The sequence below is a fragment of the Phocoena sinus genome, chromosome 5 (genome assembly GCF_008692025.1).
Source record: "Phocoena sinus isolate mPhoSin1 chromosome 5, mPhoSin1.pri, whole genome shotgun sequence".
NCBI classification, from domain to species: domain Eukaryota; kingdom Metazoa; phylum Chordata; class Mammalia; order Artiodactyla; family Phocoenidae; genus Phocoena; species Phocoena sinus.
The window spans coordinates 107,675,770-107,693,225 of NC_045767.1; the positions used below are offsets into that span (position 1 = coordinate 107,675,770).

At 38.9% G+C, this 17,456-nt stretch overlaps 1 protein-coding gene across 8 annotated transcripts in view; it reads right to left on the reverse strand.

Annotated features, from left to right (window-relative positions):
- Positions 1 to 10,833: 10,833 nt before the first annotated feature.
- The window catches only part of ARFIP1 (ADP ribosylation factor interacting protein 1), a 130,510-nt gene continuing 123,887 nt past the window's right edge, over positions 10,834 to 17,456 (reverse strand). For all 8 annotated transcript variants that reach the window (XM_032633125.1, XM_032633122.1, XM_032633124.1 and 5 more), the window contains one exon: positions 10,834 to 12,708. In XM_032633125.1, coding sequence (XP_032489016.1) covers positions 12,553 to 12,708 — 156 coding nt within the window. In that variant the 3' untranslated portion in view covers positions 10,834 to 12,552. The remainder of the gene's footprint in view (positions 12,709 to 17,456) is intronic.

Here is a 17,456-nt window from a genome sequence, read left to right on the forward strand (position 1 = left end):
CAACTTTGAACTGACAAAGCGATGCTTTATATTTTCAGGTTGAGAAATTTAAATAGTAAGCTGCCTTTAAACATAGTAAATAATGACTAGGCTTTGATCATTAAGAGGGAGAAACTGCTTCTGGATGCTAAGTAGTGATTTCTGAAAGTTTTAAATAGAAAATGTTTCCACACGTGGTGTTGATATCCATGGCAGCATTAACGGCTTTTCCTTTGCCAGAAGTAAATACAGGTACTTTGTCAACAACAGCGCCTGAGTTGTTTGGGGGTAGGAGAGGTTACAGACAAACCTTACCCAATGTATAGTACTGAGGTAATTAGACAGCTCATGACCCTTATCCTTACCTATGTTTCCTTAGAGCAAATTGTCCATTTTCTCTTTTTTTAAGACGTGTGTGTGTGTGTGTGTGTGTGTGTGTGTCTATGTGTGTGTTTGGAGACAGGGAAGGAAGAGGAGACTAAGGTAAGAGAAAAGCTGTAAGTATCACAGAGTTTTCACCCAGAAAGCTTTCAGCTAGGCCTTTTTTTAGTTTACAGTTTGTATAGTGCTTAGGAAATTGGTTGGTATTATAAATGTATGTCTGCCTGTTATAACATTCAAATTCTGAGGAGAAAAATAGCTTTAAAATATAACATGAAAGTGTATCACTTTTTCCACTACCCATCATCAAAAACAAGTGTGAGGGACTTCCCTGGTGGTGCAGTGGTTAAGACTCCGTGCTCCCAATGCAGGGGACCTGGGTTCGATCCCAGGTCAGGGAAATAGATTCCACATGCATGCCGCAACTAAGGAGCCCGCCAGCCTCAATAAGACCCAGTGCAACCAATAAATAAATAAATAAATAAATAAAATATTTGAAAGAAAAAAGTGTGAGTCTCAATAAGAGGAATTAAGGTAAAGAGTATGTCAGATGCCAATTTCTTTTACTACCGGTTCTGTTTCCAAGTTGTTTACCTTCCAAGAAGTTAGAAGAGCAAACGGTAATTTAAAACCATAACAGACACAGCATAGGCAGTCCCCAAACAGAAATCCAGTGAACCAACAATACTGGGATGTGATGGTGTATGTGTGTGTGTCCCTGGGAAAATACTAAGTTCATGTCTTGTACAAGACTTTGTACGGCATATGAAGGTGGGAGAAAGGCCATGTTGGTGACTTAGTAATTTGGAAAGCCTTTTTTACTCTCCTGGGAAATTGAGTTTGTACTTAGTTTATGAACAATCCCTTCGCACTAAGCTTCCATTTTAATAAAAAGGTAAATACTCTGGGTATGATAACAAATAATAAAACCAGCCCATAACAATTAGCATCTTAAAATTTCTCAAGTCAGATTTATAAAAATAATGAAAACGGACCATTTTTGGAGGAAGTAAAGACGGTGAGCTTTTTGGTGGAAATACCGTTATTCAAGTTTTGACTGGACTTGGACACAAAGAGGATCCCTGTCGAAATACTCAGCATCACAATTAGCTGACATTTATATCCCTTTGTGGGCTGACCAGGTTAAAACTGAAAGGGGATGCATTGGGGTTAAACCCAGGACTTATCTTTACTCCTAACTTGCTGGCTCCTTCCTGAAAAAAGAGACTCCTGTACTTAACTCAGAGAGGTGGTATTACACATTCAGCCATCTGTAGTTTAAAATTGATGAATAAATTTCCCCTCACATTTCTAAGTTCCTTTTATCTAGTGTTTTTGTGCATATGATCAACTTTGTGTGTTAAAGAGTAAAATTTACCTATACAAGTTATTTTTCTATTGGTGGTGATTTCTCAGGACTAGGCTAGAGAAAAGAGCAAATGACTTAAAAAATTTTTTTTCTTGACACGTAGCTGGTTTTCTAAGTAAACCCTGGACTCACTGCACACCGTATCCCTTTGCTGAAGGCACAGGTGAATGAATTTCAGAATTTTTGAGTTTTGAATTGTCATGTTTCCTGTGGGATGATTAATGGGCAGTGTTGCTCTGGGTGTCTGGTTTACGATGGGGGCTGGGGGATGCAGGGCAAGCACACAGTTAAGCGCAGGACTTTAACTTACCTATGCAATGGAATTTTTAAAATTTGGAAATGGCTTCACACACACAAAAGAGGGTGTTTCTCTTTCCAGGAAAATTGAGTACCTTCTCATTCTGGATTCGTAATTTTTTTTTTTTTTTTTTTTGGGCCTCTCACTGTTGTGGCCTCTCCCGTTGCGGAGCACAGGCTCCGGATGCGCAGGCTCAGCGGCCATGGCTCAGGGGCCCAGCTGCTCCGCGGCATGTGGGATCTTCCCAAACCTGGGCATGAACCCGTGTCCCCCGCATCGACAGGCGGACTCCCAACCACTGCGCCACCAGGGAAGCCCTGGATTCGTATTTATTGATACTTCAAGTTCGGGGTCACAAAGAGCCACCACACTTGTCATTTTAAGAGGAGTATAAATAAGGAAAAGCAGAGAAAATGCTAGTTGTTCATGCATCTCGTTCCCCTCCTTCATACTCCCCATTATCAGAGATTTGAACATATTTTCTAGCTTTGCATTCTTTCCAAGCATGCCCTTTGCACAGTTGATCTCAATAAGGAGACTAATTTCCAAGGGCCCTACTTGCCTGCTGGGCAGAATTAGGTTAAACCTTGTCTACTGGAGGGGAGGGCAGAGGAAGAAATTCTAGCCAGCAGCCCCACTGCACAGGAGCTCATAAAAAAGGGGGCCCTTTGTGATCCCATGCTCACGGTACAGAGTCTACAGAAGTCATCTGATGTTTAAAGACCTTTGTCCTGTGTGACAGGCTGGCTTGAGGCACCATAAGGAAATCAGAGGGGCTGAGAAGGCTGGAGCAGGCATAGCAGGAGAAGGGGGAGCCATAGAGATGATGATTCACCCCCAAATTCTTATTACCATCAGATTGTTAACAAAAGTCACATGTGTTTCTACTTGGGCCAGAGCTCTGGAGATAACCACCAGTGACATTTCTTGCATGTGTGTGTCTTCCCTGTCAAAGTAAGCTGATTTCTTCATTAGGCTGCAATCATTGAAACCACAATAAAGGACTTTTACCAGAATTGTTTTCAAATTCCAGAAGGCCATTTTTGCAGATTCTAAGGCTTACCCGGGGACCCTGAAACAGGCATGCACCCCAGTCCTTGTGTGTCTAGTTATAATCCACACATTTGAGCAGCTAGGGAACTAGTTATTAATTTTTTTTCCTTTCCAAAAATGGGAGTACAAAAAAAAAAAAAAAAGGGAGTATTCAGGTTGACCTCCGGATGGAAACTAAGTCATATATTCTGACCAACAATTCTCCTCTGATGACCTAGAAGTTATAGACAAGTTCTGCTTCTTTGTCTAAATACACTCTAGTGCTATTAGATAAAAAAGGAATCAAGCATTCTGATAGATGGACTGGTACCAGGAAAAAAATAGTGTTGATTCAAAGCCTATAAATAAATAACATTGTACTATATTTAACATATGATTTATGTGAGGGTTAGCTGGACAACACAGATAGGACTGTTTCCCCTGACCGGGCTGCCCTGTCAGGATGGTAAAATGCACCCCTCTGCACCCAGTGCACACGCTCACACAGACAATCCAATTTGGAGCTGAAGGCTGGATGCTTCCGCACTCAACCACTAATAAACAGCACGTATTCCCCACACCATGCCTTCCGAGGATTTGCACGGACTTTATTCCTATTAAACCAAAAAGTCTGAGGGCAGGGCCACCTTACTTATCTTCATGTCTCAGTAGTATCTAACCCCAGGGCTCTGACAATGAATGTTTGTTGTCACCGTGTCTGCCAACTAAACTTGGTCCTCATCACTGCGAATGAGGCCAATGGGCCTCCAGTCCTTCCAAGCTGGAGTCTCCAGCAATGATATTCAGCATTATCAACAAAACCGAATGCCTTTTGTGTGCAAGGCACAGGGAGGGCTACACAAACGTTCAAAACAGATCTGCCCTCAAGAAGCTTCTATAATCCAGAAGGGAATCCACCAGACGAGACTCAAGCTCTTTGGAACAGGATATAAGGGCACACGAAGAGCACAGCCAGGTATCATAACATTTCACAGTGAACTGAAGAAATGTAGGCATGTACAGGCCAGTCGTGTGAAATATTTCTAAGGACATGCTGATGTCCTGAGTATAGCAGCGCAGCCTGGCGATGCACCAAACAACACCTCCAGCTTTGACAGGGTTTGGGAAGAAGAGTGATTGGATTGAGTTCTCTCTTCTGAAATTTGATACAGAGCCTTGAGAATCAAAAAGAGATGGGAATTCCTGATTTCAAACAAAGAGAGGCCCTTGGAAAGACAGTCATCTGGCTCTGCCACTGCTTGGGGAAACTGCTTCCGCAGGCCAGGTGTACAAGATCCCAAACAGGCCACCGTGGGGAAAGATGATATTATAATAATGACAAGTCAGCATACTAGAAATTAAGTTAATCATGAATGAGGTTTTTCTTAATTAATTGGGTGGTTCCAGTTCACTACTAGGGAACAGAAATTCACATAAAAATGAGCTAAATGGACTGAACAGGCAGAGTTCTTCCTAGAATAGGTCAAGGTCAGTGTTGAGGTCACTGGCAAGGAAGTCTTGAGTAGCTTGGACTGAAGCTACTGTGTCCTGGGGAAAAAAGACTTGTTTTCATTGCTCCAGCCTTGAGCACAAATAGTGACTCTGAAGCAGACAGCACAACAGCCTCTTATTATGTCATTGTGGTTTTTTTTAAAGGACAAAGGCAAGTTAGGACTAGAGTCTGCTATGAACCTTTAATACGCTACTTTCCCTTCCCTTGTGAGTTTAGACAAGGTCTCCTACATATATATATATATATATATATATATATATATATATATATATACACACATATACATATATATATACACACACACATATATATAAAAGTTTTATCATTAGGCTAAGAGCTCTTCATTTGCAATTTCTAACTAATTTCTCTTATTTTATGACTGTCTTACTTGGAGGAAAATGCTGAACTTCACAAAGAAAATGTAGGGAGCTCTTTTAGATAAAGTTTAGAGAATACAAAGACAGATTATTTTTTTAAAAGGCACACCATGGGAAATGTGTGTGACAAATTAAAGGCCTGGCCTTCTCCAGCGGCCAACACCCGTCCAAGAAGGAACTGTTAGACCCACTTCAGGGACTCTCTGACCCTCTTGAGGGTGTTAGTGGAATCAGGTGATGAAAGGCAACATGGACACGCTGACTGGTTTGTTCAGCAAATACTCATGACCTTTTAAACCTACACAGATTTTTTTTTTTTCCAACTCACTTGATAGTACCAGTGATTATATAGTAACCATTGCCATAGTAAAAACTCAATTCTCAAAACATCGTCTGGGCTTTTTACTGCTTCTATTACTGATGTAAACTAGTTAGAAAATTTTAATCCACAGGATTTTCCTTGTTCTGACCTAAGGTAGGGGTGAGGGAATGAGAAACAGAGAATTTGAGAACAAGGTAAGCATCCGTTATTTATTTGGGGAGTTCTTTAAAGATTTAAGCTATTTTATTAATTTAACAAGGGTGAATTAAGGACAATTTGTCCAGCTCTTAAGATATCTTTTCAGACTGAAAATAAGTTATTAAAAATTACCAATGTACAAATACAATTTACCTTAAGAAGTCTAAGTTGTTATAATAAGTGAAGCTATAAGCACCTAAGCTTTAAGAAATCTAGAGTATTAGTACAGAATAGTATATATGCTTACTTATGAGGAGAAAAAATTGAGACAGAAGAAAACTTGGTATTAAGCTCACATCAAGTTAGTGTTTTATTCTGGGGCTTAACTTCCCTTATAGTTGCAAATAGCCATTTAGAAAGTTGAGAAAGAGGAGAAGAAAAAAAATCTTGTTTAGTAAATGCATGTTTTCCTACATGACTTTTTAAAAACTAGTCTCATATCCTAAGTTATTTCTATTTCTTCGATTGTCCTAAGTTTCTGTTATCTTTACTGACAAACAGAAAACTGTTCAACTTTACACTTTCTTGAATTTCTGTGCTCCCAAGTACAAACCAATTTCTTTTACACGCTGGCGGAGGGGTTCTGGTATCTGCAGGAGTGAAGCAAGTGGTGTCATTTGCTGTAACCGAACGAAGCCCCTGATTGCGACCTCGGTACAAGAGGAAAGACTTAGGAGAAGGCTACCTGCATTTCTGGACCAAATATCCTAGATATTTTCTTTTTAATTTTTATTATGAAAATTTTCAAAACAGGAAAAGTTAAAAGATGAGTAAGTGAAACCCCACACATCCACCCGCCAACATAAGGCCATATTTATTTTGTCTTTTTCTTCTTCCTTTTCTCTTTCCCCCAGCTTTCTGCAAGTATGTATGCATGAATGTATATAGCTTTGCTGAACCACTTAAGAGTATATTGCAGATATCATGCCACCCCACTTTTCAATGCTTTTGGGCATATGCATCTCCCCCAACCACAATAGCACAGCCCCAAATTAACAAAAAGTCGCTAGTCATATCAAATACACATTCAGATTACTCAGTGGTTCCTCAAATGTTGTACGTAGCTATTTTCTTGAACTGTAATCTAAAGTCTCTTTTATTTTCTAACAAATTTCTAAAATGTTTTTTCTTTTGTAACATACTTTTTGAAGAAACTACACCAATTATCTTGGAGAAAGTCCCAGATTCTGGGTTTGTCCAATTAATTCCTCATGGTATCATTTAACTTGTTCTTTACCCAGAAACAACCCCGGCAGGAGTATCTCATCTCACAAGTGATGTTCCATAATTTATACTGCAACATATCTGGAGGTACATAATTATCATGTTATTAGTGATGTTAACTTTGATCACTCGAGTTAGATGCGAAGCATAAAACCCTTACAAATGGCACTTTCCCCCCTTTCACACTGAGTAATACGTGAGGTAATATTTCGTATTATGGACATAATCTGTTTTATTTCAATCTCTAATGATTTTAGATTCCACTGGTGATCCCTGTGTGAATCAATATTTCACTAGGGGCTGCAAAATGGTGATTTTTCTAAGTCTGCCAATATCTCTACTTTTTTTTTTTAAACTGGCCATTCCTAGTACCTTAGGTAACACCCTGACAGATTTAGAATGTTATAAATGTACCGTCTCCTTTATAATTCATTCAAATGAAATGACAATGCAACCACCAACAGTTTTTCTTTTTTCAAAAAAAATATTTAAATATTTATTTATTTATTTTGGCTGACCTGGGTCTCAGTTGCGGCACGTGGGATCTTCGTTGTGGCATGTGGGATCTTTTAGTTGGCAGCACGTGGGCTTCTTAGTTATGGCACGTGAACTCTTAGTTGCAGCATGCGGGATCTAGTTCCCCGAAGAGGCATCAAACCTGGGCCCCCTGCACTGGGAGCGTGGCGTCTTACCCACTGGACCACCAGGGAAGTCCCCAGCAAATGTTTTTCTATATTTGAATTTTGTATCACAAACCAGATGCGTTTTTACTACATGAGCTAAGAACCATACAAGGAGTTGGGGATGCAGGGTGAATAAAAAGCAATACCCTGTGCCTTTCTCAAGAGCTTAGAGCCTAGCCTTAATAATAAGCACATATATATTCCTCAAAGGAAAGAAGTATAATTATCTGCCTAAAACTTTAGATAGTTTTTCATAAAAAGCTTCTTAATACAGAATTAGAAATCATTTAGGGGGAGGATCGAAGTCAAGTCGCAAATATAAAAATAATTTGAGTACTTAATTCATTACTCTAAAAACGCCGTAATTTTAAAACTTTGCAGCAAGGCCAACAGCATTAAAGTTACCTTCCCTCTCCCTACCTCATAATACCTTCCACTCCTTTTTTTTTTTACAGTGAGATTTTGCTTTTTCCATAGAACTTCAATAGTGAAAGCCCCGAGACATAGTGAAGACTAATACGGTTTACGTTTTGCTTCCCTACGTGCCCCCATGCCAGCTCAATGTACATTTCACTTCTAAGATATTTATACAACATACACCTGTACCCAAAGCAAAACAACAGGAAAGTCTAAGATACAGAAAGTTACTTTTGTGTCTAAGTTCAACAAAGTGGTGTCTCATTCTTTGATTTTTCTTACGAGTCAACATCTTATGAGAAACCATAGTTGCAGAAAGCTCTCAGTCTTCGACAGAGGATGCAGATGGCAAAGCCTAGCTTGGGCCCAAACAGACTGTGGTTTTATTTTTTTAATGGAAGTTTCATTTGTAAAAATGTCATTGGCATTCCTGCTCTGATAGCATATTAATCAACTAACTACTCAGGGACAGAGTTAGGGTTGTCGGACTGGGCCTTATTTCCCTTCCTCATATGGAGAGTCTCCTCTTTCCACAGCAGAGTTACAAACAGAATAATAAATAGTTCTCACTTAATATACAGAAACTGGTATGGGTTTGCCTTTACTTGACAAAAACAAAGCTGAACTTCATAGTTTTCTGTACATTAGGAGAACCACTTGGCAATTTATTATAAAGGCTCATTTATGCCAGGAACCTGTTGAGCAGGAAACCTTCAAGTGGGAACACAGAACAGAATTTAATGCAGGTCCTTAAAAGAGGAAAGTTGTTTGCATTGTCATCCTATTTTAACACGTCTTGCTATGCTGTAAAAATAGTTAAGGACCTGTGGCCCTTGGAAAAGCTTTGAACTAATGCAAAATATAACTGGCCTTTTGGTCAGAAAATAGCCTATTCACAACTGGATAGTCTTAGCCAATATAAAAATATGCAGTCTTACAGGGGGAATAATTTTTTTAAGTGCCTAAATTTGGTTAGAATTGAGTGATGAAGGATCTCAGATGGTCTTAACTCTCCCAGAAAGGTTCAAGAAAAGAGCTAATGGGCAGATGTTAAGGAATATTACTACAAAATATAGGCGTTCTTAAGCTTCACAAAAATCAGTACAAATTATATACAGATGTTACACTGAATCAGGAATTTAGATATTTTGCCTTTGTTTTCCACACCTACAGTCATCTCTAGTGAAGGGTAAAGGAGACTGGGCATATGAGGTAGATATATTATTCTTCAAATTAACAGTCCCAAGATTTAACTTTAGCTTCTTCAATATGCATAATTTTACTTAATATAGTCCTTTTGAGGTTCACAGTATTTCAGAATACTTTAAGATCAGTGGATCGTAAATACTTTGAAATATATCTAATATGAATCCATTTGGGGGTGGATTATTTTTTTCAACCGAGAAGACATTTATCCACATAGTGCTTTAGTAGAAGAAATGATACTTTTGACACATTGATTTAATTATGCAGTTGAAATTGGAAGGATTTAAAGGGGAATTTATATATTTAGTTGCAAATACTCACCTGGCATTACATTTGGAGTTGGGAGTTGGCTAGGTCAGTTTAATGTTTTGGGGCCTTGTGAAAAAAAGGGCCTTAAACAGATAATCTCTAAGGAAACTTCTAGCTTCAACTCTATGGGATACACTTCAGTAACATCATCAGTGTGCTCTGAATATGGAAAAGATGCTTCTTAAAGTCTAGATTTCAGCTAAATTACTTCTAGAAGCCCACGTCCCTCCTGGGCTCTAAGATTTTGGCAACTTTGGGATTATTAATTAAAAAAGGAGGCCATCAGACTGAGGTGGCTTTAATGCCTTAGTAGCCTACGTAAGCAAACCAACACTTAAGCCACAAATGCCTCAAACTTAAGAAATCAAAACCTAAGGACAACTAATCACAAAGAGCCAACTAGGCTTTCCCAAATAATCAACCCTTAAGCTATAGTCAATCAAAGGCTTTCCTTCCTTTGCACCTACCTCTTCTCTATAAAAGCCTCCCCCAACCCCAGCTCCTGCTGGTGGAGGGCTAACCACTTCCAGTTTGGTGCTACCTGATTCAAATCGATTTTAAATATAAACTCAAAATTTTTAATATGCCTCAGTTCATCTTTTAACAGGATGAAGAGTTCAATTTCACAGGCTTGCTCTTCAGTGCTTTTTCTTGAAAAATTTCTATTTTAATGAGAGAAAAGTTAGCCATTTCTATCTATCCTCTGCCCCACACCCCACAACTCCCCAAATCCTGATGGTTCAGCCTTTATCTTCTTGGTGGTTTTCCCCTATCCACTTAAAACATTTATAAAAGGATGTTCTGCTGACTATATGCATGGTGTCCTTTTATGTACACTGGCTTTAAAAATATGCTAAACAGGCACATGTATATAAATTGGCAAAATCTTTCTTGAAAGCCAACTGGCAATGCATAGTAAAGTCCTAAAAATGTGTATATACTTTGAGGGCTCATTTTCACTTTTGGAATCTAACCTAAGGGAATAACCTGATAAGAGTACACCTTAAAGGATATTCAAACTAGAGCTTACAATAGAAATAACTGGTAACTAAAGTATCTAATTTCAGGGGGATTTAGGGGGTCCCATGCAGTACTTATTGACTTGGGAAGTTATTTATTTTATCCTCAATTTTTGAGATTATCTTCAAATTATTTTCTACAAGGAATATGAGTTACTTTCCTAACAAAGTAAATATACCACTGGCTAATATGTTAATTTACTTATTTCTTTTGCACATGTACCCACTACTCAAAATCACTGATAATTTTAGTTTATTCTGAAAAATCATCAATCCATGAAACAATTTAATTCCTTAGCTACAACTGTTATTGAAGTGTGTAAGAGTGGACATGATCTGCTGCTCCCAAGAGATTCCAATTGAGGGAAAAGAGTAACTTACTGAAATAAAACCATTTTAAGTGACAGAAGCACCAGTTTTCGTCACTGTTTTTAAAGACAAATCACATGTCCTCATTTTTTCCCAAATAGTTGCTTCTTATTTTAAATTATGAAGAGTCAGAGGAATGAGGTACTGAAGCAAACACTTTTAATAAGAATACAAAATTCACACCAGAGGCACATTCTGGGGAATGTAAATGAACTATCACAAGTAGTAATTCTGCTGGAAGAATAAAATAAGGCTCTCTCAGAGTACAAATATACAGGAGGGAATGATTTAAAATAGGTTTATGATTTATAGTCACATTACATTGTGTTAAGCACTGAAAACAGGCATATTAATTAAAAAGCCAGCTAAATGGCATTTGAACATATATAACAAATCTTACAGTCCACAAAGTTCACGTATAACAGTAATTTTAAGTACTTCATTTCAACACAAAAGAAATGAACAGAAGAAGAGATACCTCTCAAAATATTAATTTATGTCTATGTCAAAAATCAAGAGAACTTATATTTTAAAAGGATTACATTACTGATAAAACCACACAGCAGACAGGCCGACCACGTAACACAAAACCAAAGGCACTGAGCATGAAACAGCACTGGCCCTTCCAGCCCCCTTCTTCTGGCTACCACCACACGGACCCACGCCACCTTTCCTTTATTCAAATGAAAACAAGTCCTCTGTCTTCCCATTCTGCAAAAGGAATGAAGAAAAACCAAACAGCAAATTTTAGAGTTGATTTCTCCATAAACCTTAAATGTGGCTTAACAAATACAAAGAAACTCAACATTTATACACAGTGCTCCTTTGCAAGGAAGTAACAGACACATCAAACATTATCTGAAAGGGGCTTCTTTATGGATTTATGTACATTGGTTGAATGAGAATTACTGTATCTGAGAAGGCACATATCTGTGATTTAAGGCTTAACCGGTATTGTTACACATAGAAGTCAATGAAAGCTGTCTAGGAATTCACTTCTGTCAAAGTGGAACTTACCCAAAAACTAGCTTTCCAAGCACAGAGTTCTACTCTAGAAACCATGGAGAATTTCTATTCCCAAGTCTACCTGTCAAAAAAATTCTCTTAAGCAGGTTTCATTATTAATCAAAGAAATGGCTAACATAAACGCTCCATGACTTTGGGTGACGCAAATTCATAAGTTCAAAAGCCTCACAGAAATGACAGTGTGATTCCTGCGCCTTTAAGAAAAAGTCTTAAACAAAATTATAATGGTACAGATTCATTTTTAAAAAGGTATCTGCCACAACTCCACAAGCCAATCAGTCATTCATTAGAGCTGCCACCTCTCTGTGGATGCTGCAGGAACACCATATAATTTTACTCTGCAAAATAGTTTCTTTTTTCTTTAAGACAATACATGAAAATGAATCTCTTAAAGATATTTAATATATTCATATATAAAATATCTGATGTTGATACAAATCACGTAAACCTCCCTTCGGAAAAGGTACAACTGGTCCTCATTTGCAGGACCAAAAACCTTGAATTTTTATCTTGTCAGTGCAAATCTATATTAAGTGTTTTCAAACTACAGAAATAGCCATCAACCCTCACAATACAAAAGGATTTCTCAAAAAGGAAAATTATTGTGTTCAGATTATAGAAATTATGTTTACATTAAAACCACCCACCTTCCCATCAAATTTAACAGTTCAATTGTTAAAGTATGAAAAAAGGGAAAAATTAAAGCTGTTTGTGCAAGAATCACTACAATGGTTGTCACCCTTTTCCTCTTCCCCCAACTCTGCTTAATTCTTATTAGGTTTGTTTAGAAATATAACAATGTGACTTTCCCTTTTTTTCCAGGTGTGATTTTACTGTTCTTCAAGCCAAGACGGGGTGTCCACTCCAGGATTTTTCAATTTGATATGGAACTGTTTAAGTGTCTGTTCAAGCTGCTTCTGATTCCCAGCAAAGTAAGCGGCAATGGCATTGTGGAAAAGGACCAGCTGATTGTGTAATACTTTAACCTGTGAACAGGGCAGAGTTACAAGACCAAGCATTAACACCAATGACAATGAAATATAAGGTGATTTATTACATGTCGTAATGAAAGAGCATATCTCTCCTCCAGAAAAGTTTTTCTGACAAAGTATTTCTCACACACCGATTGTACATTGCTTTGTAAAGTCACTGAACCTTCGATGAAGGTTCTTAACTTCCCTGAAGGGAACAGATCAGCTAAATATGTACTCTCTTAACCATTTTCAAACATTATTGAGCTTACTTTAATTAAACATATCATTAGATCCCCCTTCAAACTAAGTATATTCAAAATCAAATTTTGAAGAGGCAAAATTATACATAAATAATTACTATATGATACATGCTCTATACCAAGTATGGACATCATTAAGGCCACACTTTACGTAAAGCTGAGTAGGCTGGATACTTTTAAATACCGTACTTCTCTGCAAAGACTGAAGAAGGATGGCAAGAGCTGCCCAGAAGGCCAATGTACTTAAAGTTCATATGCCTCTCAGTTCTTTTCAACTGCGTATTACTTCTAATGATATCAAGGGTATGTTTTAATCAGGTAACACTGTCTCTATGACTCTTTTAAAGAAATCAAAAAAAGCATCAAAAAGAGTTTATGAATGAAGTGTTTCCTGAGGTCTTATTTATAACTGCAAATTGTTCAACAGTAAAGTATAAAATACACTCTAATTTACCCATCCAATGCAATATTCATTAAAACTGAGCTTTAATCATTTTTAATGATGTAAAAACATCTGATATATGATGCTAAGTGAAAAACTAGGATTATAACATATATGATATGACATCTGCATTCACTATTAACACACACATGCATAGTCTCTCTAGCCATTTCTTCGTCCATGTACCTCTATAAAGGAAATAACACTAATATATTTATAGCAGATATCTTTGATTTATAAAGCCTTTATTTTAAAAATTAAAATGTTATAAAAATGGCAGCATTGCTCAAGATTATAAAGTAAAATCTCCTGATCCACTCTGCATTTATTCTCTCCTCCTCGCCTGAGGGAAGCACTGTTAACATTTTATTGTGTGTCCTTTGAGAAATTTTCTAGGCTTATATACAATATGTAAAAACACAAACAGACTGCACCATGCACACTTGCAGTAACAGATTTTTACTTAAAGTATCTTAGATAACTTTTAATTCCATTCATTTGTTCATTCAACAGACCTTAAGTACCTTCTAAGTGCCAGGCACTGTTCTAGGAGATACAGAAAGAAATTCCTTCCCTCATGAGCTTACAGGCTTGGGGTGGAAAAAGGAGGAGGTAGGCAGGAAACCAAATAAGTACTGACCCCAGGGAATGAGTATCTCAAGCCTTGCGAAGAAGCTGGGTTAACATTTAGGGCATCTGGAGCTGCTGATTCAACTAAAGTTGTTTAAAAAATAAAAGGGACTTTTTTCCTCTTTCTCTGACAAAGATAAGAAAGTTTCTGGCAGGGAGATAGTTGAAGAGGGCCAGAGACTAAAAATGTCTGTACAAACTAAAAACAACACCTTGAATTCACCTGGTCAGAAATTTAAGGCCTGCAACCTTCCTAAATGAAAACCTTTGGTACCAGGTACAAGGATGACAACAAAACCTGATGCATAAGACTACGCATCACGCACAGTACTAGGGATACAGGGATACAAGGCTAAGGCAGAGTGCAGTACAAATGATGGTCAATATGATAAATGGGTAGTAAAAATACATCTTGTTAACTTAAAAAAAGAAAAAAAAGGCACTTGTGGGGAGAAGAGGGTTTTTTCAAGAAAGGTTGAAAGAGAACATCGGGATGGGAGAACTCTAACTCCCCTGCCCTCTGGTGCTGAGATAAGGGGGGGATATTTCAAAGGATGATGAACCTCCACCCAGGGGCAATTATTAAGGAAACAGGATAATGATAGGAAAAGCAGGTTTCTAGAAGGCAATTAGGAGGTGAGCAAAGTATATTATTATAATGACTGTTACAATAATGGCCCAACCACCCCTCTCAATCCACACTCTTGGGGAGGCTTCTACAATGAGAATAAGCTTGGCCTGTAACTTTAGAAAATGAGGCCTGATAAGCAAGTGCTGGTGCTCTGGGACTGGTGTCACCACGCTGTGAGGAAACCCTGTGTAGCCTCCCTTTGGGATGAAAGCCCATGGGGACAGAGGCCCAGTCATTCCAGCTGCTCCCAATACCCAGCAGGCATTGTAGTTGAAAGTGCAACAGGAAGAATCCACCTATCCCATACCTAGGCAATGGTGGGAAATAATAAATAACTGGTGTAATAGGCCACTAAGTAGTGGGTGTTTCATTATGCAGCAAAAGAGGTACATCCCTGAAAAAGGTTAAAGGGACTTCCCTGGTGGCACAGTGGTTAAGACTCCATGCTCCCAATGCAGGGGGTCCGGGTTTGATCCCTGGTCAGGAAACTAGATCCCACATGCATGCCACAATTAAGAGTTCACATGCCACAACTAAGGAGCTGGGGAGCCGCAACTAAGGAGCGCACATGCCGCAGCTAAATAAATATATATAAAAAAAAAATGTTTATTACAGAAAATAAGATAAAATAAAGGGACCTCCCTGGTGGCGCAGGGGTTAAGAATCCACCTGCCAATGCAGGGGACATGGGTTCGATCCCTGATGTGGGAAGATACCACATGCTGCGGAGCAACTAAGCCTGTGCGCCACAACTACTGAGCCTGCACTCTAGAGCCCGTGAGACACGACTACTGAAGCCCGCGTACCTAGAGCCAGTGCTCCGCAACAAGAGAAGCCACCACAGTGAGAAGCCCGCGCACTGCAACGAAGAGTAGCCCCGGCTTGCCACAACTAGAGAAAGCCTGCGTGCAGCAATGAAGACCCAACGCAGCCAAAAATAAATAAGTAAATAAATAAATTTATTAAAAAAAAAAAGGAAAAGGTTAAGAATGTGCTTTCCTAGGAATGAATGAGGGTCTAGAAAACAGTGAAAAGGAGGAAAGGCCTAGAATGAAGAAAGGCTAAAACGTGGCTGTGATACAGGAGAGAAATTAATTGAGAAAGCAGCTAGGGAACAGAAACTCAAACAAACAAGCGACGCAAAACTGCTACTAACCAGGCCCAAGACCTAAGCGCAGTTTAGGAGCACATACAGTATCTTTGAGAACTTTTACTTCCAATTTTCTGGGAAGAGGTGCATTAGGCATAGTTGATACTGGTCACAGCCTTCCCAAATTTTTATTTGTTATTCACCTATGTCATTAGTAAAATATCCCCATTACTAGTACTGTTCTTTTATAGAAATTACCAGAACGAGCTCTGGAATCAGGGGGCACGCGTGCCAGTCCCAGTTTTACCATTTCCCAGTTTTCTTTGTGACACCAGGCACAGGTTACTTCTAACTTCACTGGCCAAGGTCTTTATCCGTTTATCAGGGATGCCATTACCAAACCGCATTTGTAGTGCTGTTGTAAGGGTTAAATGAAATGAGATACTACCTAGCACACTGTCTGACACAGGATAAGTACTCATTCGATTTCAGTGGAATTTAAGTTTACCTAGTTGATGGTTAAACCTTCAAACAACATTGACTTTTTTTAGTAAAATAAAATTTCATTTATTTAGAACCCCCTGATTTGGAACTTATAAGAAGTAAGATTGTGATACTGTGATTTATAATGAGAAGTAAATACTTGGTCTTCATCCCATTCCAGGCACAGAGCTCCTAAAACTCTTGTTAATTTCCTAAGTGATAAGAGCCTAGGAAGCATCTTCTATTGTAATATTTGGTCTCTGGTTCTGTTCCTGAAATGGCCCCAGAGCTTTTAAAGGTGAATGGAGTGTCTTCTGTTATTCACAACAAGCTCTTTTCAACCACACCTGCCTTTATGTTAATGAGGAGATTTTTGGAAAGCCCCTAGATAACCACAGCTTGGGGCTGGTTGCCAGGGGAACTAAATTGTGATTAGAGAGTGGGAATTTTCACCCTCACCCCCACCAACCTCGGACAACGGTTTAATCAGCTGTGTCTATGCAATGAAGCCTCTGTAAAAATCCCTACAGTGGGGGGTTTGGACAGCTTCTGGGTTGGCTGACCCATCCACAAGCCAGGAGGGTGGTGCACCCCAAGCCCAATGGGGACAGAAGCTCTTGTGCTGAGGACCCTTCCAGACCTTGCCCTATGGACCTCTGTGTCTGTATCCTTTAATATTTTTTGTAATGAACTGGTAATATAATAAGTAAACTGTTTCCTGAGCTCTGTGAGCTGCTCTAGGAAATGACTGAAGCTGAGAAGGGGGTTGTGGGAACCTTCGACTTAGAGCTGGTTGGTCAGAAGCACAGGTGATGATCTGGACTTTCGAAAGGTGTCTAAAGGTGGTGGTGAGGGGGGTCCACAGTGTCAGAAGTGAACCGAATTGTAGGACACCCAGCTAGTGTCCAGAAGATCAGAGACTTGGTCTGTGTGGGGGAAAAAAATCACACACATCTAATGTCAGAGAAGTGCTGTGAGTGAAACAAGAAACAGAGTTTTTTCCTTTTCAAAGATAGAAGCTGATGTGAAGTCTACCTTCGCACAGTGAAAAAAAGGTGTGTGCTAAGCAAATAAATTTTGTTGACAAGAGTGCATGAACACGGTTTATCAACACTGCCTGCCTTGACAAGGCCTTCAATCCAAGGGCAGAGATGCTGCAGAAGGAATTCCCCTGCCTAGTGGATCACCTCAGAAGAAACTTTAAGGGTCCTTTTACAACCCCAT